Consider the following 11527-nt stretch of genomic DNA (forward strand, 5'->3'; position numbering starts at 1 on the left):
CATCTTAGCTGTAGAGAGCAGTGTCACTGGCCCTCATATGTGCGATCCGAACCGGGGCCCTCTGGCGTCCCAAGCCAGCTCTTAACCAACGCACCACTCGGCCGGCCCTCTAGGTTTATATTTTTGTGGTTGTTTCACTGGGAATTTGTGAAAGGAGAGGGTCAAATGATGGGCTTACACCACAATCTTAGACCAAAAGAATCTTACCTCTGTTTCTTTCTTTTTATTTTTTTTAAAGATTTTATTGGGAAATTGGGGAAGGGAACAGTTTTGGGGAATTGGGGAAGGGGAACATTGTTTTTTTCCGGGACCCATCAGCTCCAAGTCAAGTTGTTGTCCTTCGATCTTAGTTGTGGAGGGTACAAGCTCAGTCCATTCGCCGCTTTCAATCTATTTGCAGGGGAGGCTAGTCCACCATCCCATGTGGGAGTCAAACTGGCAGCCTTGTTGTTAAGAGCATGCGCTCTCACCAGCTCAGTGGCAGCTCAGCTTGGGTGCAGCCCATGTGGGAGTGAAACCGGCGACCCTGTTGCTCAGAGCTCACGCTCTAACCAGCTGAGCCACTTGGTGTCGGCCCCTTACCTTTGTTTCTTAATTGCTTGTATACTTCATGTGATTTGTGTCGAAACAGTTGGACAGTTTTTCAGAAATTAGGTGGTGTTAGTTTAATATAGAAGTGAATGACATTACAGCTAATAACAAATTAGAGAAGAGGAAATATTGGACTTTTGAGCAGAAGAGTAGTATCAGATTTTAGTTGTGACAGGATCATTCTGGCTGCTCTATTGAGATTAGATTGTAAGGGAGGCAAAGAGGTAGTTTTAATAATCCCAGTGGCTTGGACTAAGCAATAGTGGGGGAAGTGAGGAACACTGGTCAGTTTCTGGATATGTATTTGAAGATAAGGCCAACAGGTTTTGCTGATGATTGATTGTAGGGGATGCCACAAGAACAGTTATCAAAGATAAGCCAAGTTTTGGCTGGGGGAGGTGCCATTTCCTGTGATAGGCATGACTGAAGGTGGAGCAGATTTTGGGGGGAAATCCGGACATGCTAAATTTCAAATACCTATTAGATGTCCAAGTGGAGACGTAAAGTGTACAGTTAGATATATAAGTCTGGAGTTTAGGGAAAAGGTCTGAGTTGGAAATAATAGAATTTGCTGTATAGAAAAAAGTTCAGAAACATTTTTTAAAAATCTAGTTACAAGTTGAGAATTTTTAAGTTTGTGTGTCTTGATTTTACCCTGGTGGATATAAAAATCCAAATAATTTAAAAATCACTTTATTGTTCTATTATCCAAGCAAATTTGAATCAGTAGGAATTATTTCAGGTAATCCTAGATTAGGACAAATTTATTTCAAGACTCTGTAGAATTCTGCTGGAATGTATGCTTGATTCTTTCAGTTTTTGATTGTCTCTCCCATCCCCCGCTCCAAACCTCTTACCCATAGGAAGCAATTTTTATTTGATAGATGAATGTTTAGGATGCTATTGACTGAGAGATTCCAAGCTTGTGAGCTTTGATTTTTAACCTGTTGTTGCCATAGGTAACCTTGCGTTCTCTGAAAATGAGTTTTAATCTTAGAATCACAGAGAAATGAGACAATCATATTTTTGTTAGAATTGTGTTCAGAGATTATTGTTGGCAGAAGTTTTAACTTTTCTCTTAAATTTCTGTTAGGTGTTGCCCAAACCATTTTTACAGTTCAACTTATTATCATCCCATGATGAGAATGAGTGTGGTTCTTTATAAATTTTAGTTGAAGCTATGAATACATATCAAAGATTGCAAGTCAAAAATCACTCTTCAGTGTGACTATTTGGGATCTAGAATTATAAATAACATGCCAAGTAGTGATGTAATTCTATATGTAACATTTTGTTAGAAGTAAATATTTCTTACTTTCCAGCATAAACTTGCATTTAATCAGTATATGCAGATAGAATTACTATGGTACCTGCCAGTGACCTACAATAAATGAAGTAAGTCACTGTTTAGAAACCACATTCTTCATTTCACAAGAGTTTCTACTCTTCCTTCATGCTGACAATATGTCCCCTTTTAAATATGCTACTGGCATATTTTGTTGTTTTGTTTTGTTTTGTTTTGTTTTTTAGCTGAGCCCTCCTGCCACCTGTTGGCAGCTCAGCTCGGGCCTGGGAATCCAACCGGCGACCCTGTTGCTCAGAGCTTGCACTCTTGAGTGAGCTTTTAACCAACTTAGCCACTCGGCTGGCCCTACATGTTTGGTTTCTTTTGGTCTCATTTACTTACATGTATTTTTAAATTTAAAAAAATTGTTTTTGTTTTTTTTAAATTACAGTTAACATTCAACATATTAGTTTCAGGTGTACAGCATCGTTGTTAGGCATTTATGTAACTTAAGAAGTGATCTTCCTGATAAATCCAGCACCATGCATAGTTACTGCAACATTATTGACTATATTCCCTATGCTGTACTTTACATCCCCATGACTATTTTGTAACTACCGATTTGTACTTTTTAATCCCTTTATCTTTTTCACCTAGCCCCCCAACTCCCCTCCCATCTGGCAAACCATCAGTTTGTTCTCTGTATCTATGAGTCTATTTCTATTGTTTGTTTGTTTATTTTGTTCTTTAGATTCCACACATTAAGTAAAATCATATGGTATTTGCCTTTCTCTGTCTGACTTATTTCACTTAGCATAACACTCTCTTTGTCCATCCATATTGTTGCAAATGGTAAGATTTTATTCTTTTTTGTGTACAGGTACCACATCTTCTTTATCCAATTGTCTATTGATGGATTATGTTTAAGTTAGTTCCATATCTTGGCTGTTTAAAATAGTGTTGCAATGAACATAGGGATGCATGTATCTTTTCGAAATAGTGTTTTGGACTTCTTCAGATAAATACCCAGGAGTGGGATTGCTGGGTCATATGGTAGTTCTATTTTTAGTTTTTTGAGGAACCTCCGTACTGTTTTCCACAGCAGCTGTACCAATTTACAATCCCATCAACACTGCACAAGGGCTCCCCTTTCTCCACATCCTCGCTAACACTTGTTTGTTGATTTATTGATGATAGTTGTTCTGACAGGTATGAGGTGATATCTCTTTGTGGTTTTAATTTGCATTTTCTGATGATTAGTTACATTGAGCATCTTTTCAAATGTCTATTGGCTATCTGTTGTCCTCTTCGGAGAAATGTCTATTCAGGTCCTCTGCCCATTTTTTTTATTGGATTGTTTGTTGTTTTGGTGTTAAGTTAGTTGTATGAGTCCTTTATATATTTTGGCTGTTAACCCCTTAATGGACGTATCATTGGCAAATATCTTTCCCATTCAGTAGGTAGTCTTTTCGTTTTGTTGATGGTTTCCTTTGCTGTGAAAAAACTTTTTAGTTAAAGGTAGTCCCATTTGTTTATATTTTCGTTTCCCTTACCAGAGAAGTTAGAGCAGAAAAAAATATTACTAAGAACAATGTGAGCGAGTTTACTTTTTTTCTTCTAGGAGTTTTATGGTTTTGGGTCTTACAGTTAAGTCTTTAATCCATTTTGAATTAATCTTGTATATGGTGTAAGAAAGTGGTCTAGTTTCATTTTTTTGCATGTGTCTGTCTAGTTTTCCCAACACCATTTATTGAAGAGACTCTCTTTACCCCAGTATATAGTCTTGCCTTCTTTGTCATAGATTAATTGACCATATAGGCGTGGGTTTTTTTTCTGGGTTCTGTTCTGTTCTGTTGATCAATATGTCTGTTTTTATGCCATTGCCATGCTGTTCTGATTACTATAGCCTTGTAGTATAGTATGGTATCAGGTTGCATGATACCTCCAGCTTTGTTCTTCTTTCTGAAGATTGTGTTGGCTATTTGATGTTTTGTGGGGGGTTTTTTGTTTTTGTTTTTTTTGTTCCCTATAAATTTTAGGATTATTAGTTCTGGTTCTGTGAAAAATGTCAAAAAATTGATAGCGATTGCATTGAATCTGTAGATTTCTTTGGGTCATATGGACATTTTAACAATGTTAAGTCTTCCTATCCATGAGCGTGGTATATGCTTCCATTTATTTGTATCTTCAGTTTCTTACAGTTTTCCAAGTACAGGGTTTTTTTACCTCCTTTGTTAAAATTATTCCTAGGTATTTTGTTCTTTTTTTGATGCAATTATAAATGGGATTGCTTTCTTAATTTCTCTTCCTGATTGTATAAAAATGCAGCTGATTTCTGAATATTTTGTACTGTGCTACGTTACTGAATTTATTAGCTCTAATAGTTTTTTGGTGAATCTTTAGGGTTCTCTATATACAGTGTCATGTCATCTGCAAATAATGATAGTTTTACTTTTTTCTTTCCAATTTGGATGCCTTTTATTTCTTGTCTCATTGCTGTGGCTAGAACTTCCAATTCTATGTTGAATAAAAGTGGTGAAAGTAGACATTCTTTTTTTTTTTTTAAGATTTTTATTGGGGAATTGGAAGGGGAACAGACAAGTTGCTGTCCTTTTGTTCTTCAGTCTAGTTGTGGAGGACGTTGCTTCACTGGCCCAAGTTGGCACCATCATTGCGCTCTTCCCGGGCGAGGCAGATCAGTCGCCGGCTTCTGGACGGCCGCTCACTGCAGCTGCTGGCCGCTCACGCTGGCTGCTGGCTACACACGGTAGCCCATGGCAACCCATTGCAACAGGGGCTGCAGCCTCGCCGTCGCCGTCGACTCCCAGCAGCCCAGCTCCAGATTGAGCTGTTGTTCAGCATCTTAGCTATAGAGGGCAGTGTCACTGGCCCTCATATGTGTGATCCGAACCGGGGCCCTCTGGCGTCCCAAGCCAGCTCTTAACCAACACGCCACTCGATCGGCCCTGAAAGTAGACATTCTTGACCTGTTCCTGATCTTACGGAAAACACTTTTAGCTTTTCACCGTTGAGTATGATGTTAGCTGTGGGTTTGCCATATATGGCCTTTATGATATTGAAGTATGTTCCCTCTAGTCCTACTTTGCTTAGAGTTTTTTAAAATTTTCATCACAGATGGATGTTAAATTTTGTCAAATGCTTTTTCTGTATCAATATACTCATACTATTTTTATCCTTCATTTTGTTTATGTGGTGTATCACGTTAATTGATTTGCAGATATTGAACCAACCTTGCATCACAGGAATAAATCCCAGTTTTTCATGGCGCATGATCTCTTTTTAATGTATTGCTGAATTTGGTTTGTTAATATTTTGTTGAGGAGTTTTGGATCTATGTTCACCAGGGATATTAGCCTATAATTTTCTTCTTCTTCTTCTTCTTCTTCTTCTTCTTCTTCTTCTTTTTTTGTGTAATGTCTTTGTCTGGTTTTGGAGTCAGGTTAAGGCTAACCTCATAAAATGATTTTGGCAGCCTTCCCTCCTCTTTAATTTTTTGGAATAGTTTGAGAAGGATGGTGTTAATTTTTCCTTGAATGTTTGGTAAAATTCACTTGTGCAGCTGTGTGGTCCAGGACTTCTTTTTGGAGGGGAGTTTTTTGCTTGCTGTTCAGATTTTCTTTTTCTTCTTGATTCAGTCTTGGAAGACTGTATGTTTATAGGAATTTATCCATTTCTCTCTCAGGTTATTCAGTTTGTTTATGCCAGTATATTTTTATTCCTCAAAGGTATTCAGAAAACATATACTCATTACATAAATGGAGTAATTTTTGAAGTTGGAAGAGTGACTGACTAAACTGTTAACTAGACAGTAGTTAGAATGTTTTAGACAGGGTAAAAAATTGGATATAATGGAAAGGGCTTAAACTGAAAAATGCTCTCTTTGTAATGTAACCCTAGGTGTGTCCCTTCACTTGGTGAGTTTTCACATCTTTGAGAGGGAGCAGTAATACTTATCTTGCAGGGTTAGCAAGAGAACTAGTTGTGTGTATAGAGTCCTTAGAGTGCAGTGTCAAGCACACACAGAGTGTTCAATAAGTGATAGCAGCCATTACTTTTATTGCCTTCATGAAAGTATTTTTTTTGGTGATTGGCAGCTTTAACCCTAGGAAAATAATCTCAAATTCAGTTGGTGTAAAAGGCTTTAGTTGTTAATATATTTTGATAAGATAGGCATATTTTCTGTTTACTGCCTGAAGTAATTTTTAAAGAAAAACATTCAGTGGCTGAAGTAGTGCTTCTTTCTGCGTCTTGTGCACTTTTGGTTAACTGTAGCTGCTTGTTCTTAGATGTAGTCTTTTTGTTTTTTGACAACTTTATTGTCTGCTGAGTGGGAATTTATCTGTTTTCTAATGACTTGATCATTTTAAGAAGGAAATAGCATATATATGAGTTTTAGATATTCAGTTAGATACAATAGTAATAAATCTCAGCATAAACTATAATATTATTTGATCTTGCTATAGAGGGACCTGCTATAATTGATTCTGTTCTTCATTAATCATTATGAAATACATATAACTTTCACTTTTTTCATTTTGTTTTATAATGTGCTCTGTATTCATAGTGAATAGCTTGTTATTTGACAGAAATGTTTCATGTTATGAGAGCTTCCCTAACAGAATGAAACATTTCTTTATGGACTATGAAGCGTTGGACTTAAGGAGGGAGAAACCTGGATAAGAAGCATTGGAAATGTCTTTGTCAATTAGGGGACTTTTTGAGGAGTTTCCTTTTAAAACTATGGACTTCTGCTTTAGACAGACCACTAAAAGGGGTGGGGGACATAACCTGTAATGTCCAGTCTAGAACATGGGGAGTGGCAATTCTCTTTACAGATTTTTCTGAATCAAAAGCAATTCCATCCACTTCTTGGTAAAACCAGAGGTTATTCCTTACTCTCTTTAATGTCAGTGGCAGTCATTAGAATGGGTCTTGATACATAGCACCCAAAGGTGAGTGCTTGCTACTCTTTCTGGCCTCTCCACTCCCTGCTGCCTAGTCAGTGTGGGTGCTACCTGGATGGAGTATATGAGGTTGTGCTTTGGTGGTGTCAAACACTTCTATAGACTATCCAGAAATGCTGTCAATTTCTTTGGATTGTTTCCAAACCCTGGGCAGAACTGGGAGTTGTGTTTCAGAAGGGATTCTGCTCTTTTTCCCATTGACTGGTTGAAGCAGGTGCTCCAGTTGCTTCTCAGTCCCCAGCACTATGGAAAGGGGAGTGAAGTCAGCTGTTGGCTGGGTTTCAGGCTGTAGGGGAGGTGTGGGATTGCTTACTTTCTTCAAAATGCTGGTTGGCATTAGAAGGAGAAACGCATTAGGGAAATAAGATTACATGTATCATCTAAGTCTAGGGGAACAGTGAACCTTTTTATTTACCTTCTGCTGAGTTGACACCTCCCCATCATTTCTTAGGGCTATAAAATATTTTCTGGTTACGCAGCCCAATTGCTAGACAACGCAGAGTTTGTCATTGGTATGCCATCTTTAAAATTGTTTTTTTTTTCAGTTACAGTTGACATTCAATATTATATTAGTTTTAAGTGTATAGCATAGTGGTTAGACATTTGTATAACTTAAGAAAGTACAGCATAGTGGTTAGTTAGACATTTGTAAAACTTAAGAAATGATCCCATCTTTTGGTGGTGGTATGCCATCTTTTTTGTTCAGAATGATGGATGGATGCTACGTTCATGATGAGGGTGAGGCATTTGAAATAGATCTTGTGACCACTATGGTGTGCTAGGGAGTCAATTAGAGAACATTCCCAGTTGTAAAGAAGACCTAGTCATGGTTGGAAAGTATCCATTTGAAAAATCTTCCGATTTCTAATTTTGTCTAGTAATAATAAACACTTAGAAGAAAAGGAAATGGCAGGTAATCAGTGTGAGAATTTGGGAAAGTCACATAAAGTGAATGAGGGAATCAGGTATTGAGACAGTTTAGCAAGGAGTCAGAAGTGGAATAGCAGATATAGTTTTTCTTGATGGACTGTGCCATTTTCATAGAATAAAGGGATCAAGGCATTGTAAATCTGAAGAATAATGGCAAGGCCTAATGAGCCATTCATAAAGTCATTTCTGTTCCTGGGAGTATTGGAGAAGTCAATTTGTAACACTAAAAGAGGAAGAAAGGCATCATAGGTAGATTTTATGAAATTTGAAAAAGGAAGGTTTTTTTTTGTTTTGTTTTTAGTGGTATTGGAAGTTTTTTTTAAATATCAAAGTTTAGCAGTGCTCTGGAAGTCGCAGTAGGGAGCAGGAAGAATACAGATTCTTCTTTCCACCATGGTTTGAAGAAGACATAATGTGGAATCTCTTGTGGAGTGGCCAGCAAGGATTTTTTCTCTTAAGAAAAAAGTCAGATTTTAGTTTTGGTGAGTAGGTAAAAGAGTTTGAGACACTATTAAGAATTAAGGAGAATTTTACTTTGAATAAATGAGTACTTCTTATTTTCTGATAAAGGAATAGGTAAGAGGACAGGCAGTTATTAAGAGGCAAGATTGACATTAGCTTGGGTCAGAATGAAAGATTGAGGTGGGAGGGCAAAAGCTTTTCAAATAACCAGAATAAAAGAATTTGTTTTTTGCTGTTCAACACATGCAGACACATCCATTGGCCAGATGTTCTTAGGAACTGAGGATACTGAGATGATTAAAATTGGGTCCTTGTCTTTTATAAGATTATAACACAGTGAGCCAGACAGCCCTGATAACCAGATAATATATCACCCTGTGATAAGCGCTACAAGCATACGTAGGTGGAAAAGTAGGGATACAGGGCCTGTAGCGTCTGTGGACATCCAGAAAAGCCTCACAGGAAATGTAGCACTTTGAACTGAATCTCAAGTGGATATGTAGTTGACTAGGCAAGGAAGGGTAGAAAGGGTATTCCAGACAAAGGCATGAAAATGCTGAGTGTGTTGGGTGAGTCCAGAGTAGCAAATAATGTAGGAAAGTACGGGTATTGGAAAGAGGTACATGTAGAACATAGGCTGTGTGCTGTGACGATGAGTTGGAGTTCAATCCTAATTAGTTTTAGACAGTCTTAATTTCTGAATTAAATAAAGATAACACTCAACACACACTTAACTTTACTTTTTTAGAGTCACAATTTTAGCAAATGAGACATCAAAGATAAAAGTGTCCGTAATCTTATTCTCTTTCAATCTTTGTTTATATAAATATTTGCAATTAGAGTTACAATTACACCTTAGAATTATTTATGCTTAACTTCTTTTCATTTTATTATATCCTTAGTATTTTTCCAAATATTTCAGTCTTGATAGTGACCATAGTTGTCTACTATTCCATGAAATGAATGTTACCCCCAAAGAGTAAAAGCATAAAGATGTTTCTTGTAATATGTTATAGTATAGTGATGAAAAAAATGAGAACATAGTAAATATCTAATACTAGGGGGATGGTTTGATAAATTATAGGTTATCATTTTAAGGCAGAGTTGAAATACTTGAGTGACAGATTAGATGTGGGAGTTACAAAAAGAGAGAACCAACTTCAGATTTCATACGTCTAAGTGGAATTTTAACATTTTTACCTATCTAATGGATCCAAACACTATGAGTATTTGTGTGTGTGTGTGTGTGTGTGTGTGTGTGACCTTTAAAGCAATATATATATAGAATATATTAATGAGCATTAGATTATTTTTTAATACATGACCCGTAATTACATTGTAAATGATTAATAAGTTAATCATTTATTAATTTTTTTGCATAGATATTTATTAAAATTCATCATCACAATTTGAGGAGCTATTTCTTTTACCTTTGAGTTTTACAAATGATGGTTCATTCTAGCAGCAAATTGCCCGACCCTCACAAGAAGAAAAAGTAGAAGAAAAAGAAGAAGATAAAGCAGAAAAAACAGAAAAAAAAGAAGAGGAAAAAAAAGATGAAGAAGAAAAAGATGAAAAAGAAGACTCTAAGTAAGTTAAATAATTAGAGTTAAATAATTAGTTAAATGTTACACTTATTTTTAAATAATGAAATTGAATTATTGAAAGTACAAGATTTTAAATAAAAGAATGGGAAGAATGGGATGTGTGCTTTGACATCATTAAGGAATGGAGTATTTCAGTAAATATAACTTTTTTTTAGCTTAATGGACTTATTTGCTTGACATTACTTTTTGGAAGGGTTAGGCTACAATAATATACACTTATCATTGAGATATATCAAATATAATTTAATCTTTGATTTGGAAGATACCTCAGGATCTTAAATTTTATACCTAAGATAGTATACATTAGTGTAAAAATCCTAATAAATGGTTTTCATTTATATAATACCTTATATTCCAGCTTTGTTGATTTTACTTATCATATAAAACAGGTCCTGGTTTGTGTGTGGATGTTGTTGCTGTTTTCTTGTAAAAGGAATTCTTGCTCATTATGGAAAATCAGTAAAAGAAACCAAAATATAAAGAAAATTAACTTGTGATTCTGCCACTCAGAGACAGCTATTGTTGATGCCTTTGTGTACATATTTTGGCGGGCAGTGTGTGTAGGGGGTTAGCAACTGGGTTGGTTGTTTTCCCCCCAAGGATCAGCTTTATTGAGGCATTATTTACGTAGAATAAAATTTACCAATTTTAAGCATATATGTTGATAAATTTTGACAAGTATATGCACTGGGGTAACAATTGCCAATAACATGATGTAGAACATTTCCATCACCCTGAAAAGTTCCCATACGCTCCTTTGCAGTGTTTTCCCTTCCCCCAATTTTTGCCCTCTGGCAACTGCTAATCTGTTTTCCTTTTTGTAGAATTTCATATAAATCAAATCATACAGTAGGTAATCTTCTGTGTGTGACTTCTTTTACTTAGCATAATGCCTTTGAGTTCCGTACATGATGCATGTGTCAGTAGTTCATTCCTTTTTAATATTTATTGTGTTATTTCTATAATTCTCTTAGAAATACTGAAGGTTTATCTGGTTTTGTGGCAACCAAAGCACTCTTAATCACTTGACATGGTTTTTAAAGTGTTGGATACTATTGCCATTCTAATATTCTACTTTAGTAAGATTCCTGTTTTTTTTGTATTGACAAAGTTTTTTCAATCGTTATTAAATTTATTGGGGTGACATTGGTTAGTAAAATTATATAGGTTTCAAGTGTGTATTTTTGTAATACATCATCTGTATATTGCATTGTGTGTTCACCACCCAGAGTCAGTTCTCCTTCCATCACCATGTATTTTGACCCCCTTTACCCTCTTCTTCTACCCTCCCCTCCCCCTTACCTAACTCGGGTAACCACCAAACTGTTGTTTCTGTCTATGATTTTTTTGTTGTTTGTTTGTCTTGTCTGTTGCTTTCAGTTTTATATCCCACATATGAGTGGAGTCATATGAAACTTGACTTTTTGTGTCTGACTTATTTTGCTTAGCGTGATAATCTCAAGATCCATCCAAGTTGCTGCAAATGGCAGTATTTATTTCATCTTTTCTTTTGGCTGAGTAATAATCCATTGTATGTCCACATCTTTATCCAGTCATCTGTCAAAGGACACTCTGGTTGTTTCCATGTCTTGGCCACTATGAATAATGCTACAATAATCATCGGAATACATACATACATACATACATATATATATATATATATATAT

The 11527-nt window shown here is 36.1% G+C and overlaps 1 protein-coding gene across 1 annotated transcript in view; it reads left to right on the top strand.

Moving 5' to 3' along the window:
* LOC109382177 (nuclear receptor corepressor 1) overlaps positions 1-11527 on the top strand; it is a gene marked incomplete at its 5' end in the record, with an annotated part of 104765 nt that overhangs the window by 9642 nt on the left and 83596 nt on the right. Inside the window, one exon of the mRNA XM_019641488.1 lies at positions 9716-9843. Coding sequence (XP_019497033.1) covers positions 9716-9843 — 128 coding nt within the window. The remainder of the gene's footprint in view (positions 1-9715; positions 9844-11527) is intronic.

Source organism: Hipposideros armiger, unplaced genomic scaffold (genome assembly GCF_001890085.2).
Source record: "Hipposideros armiger isolate ML-2016 unplaced genomic scaffold, ASM189008v1 scaffold_61, whole genome shotgun sequence".
NCBI lineage: Eukaryota > Metazoa > Chordata > Mammalia > Chiroptera > Hipposideridae > Hipposideros > Hipposideros armiger.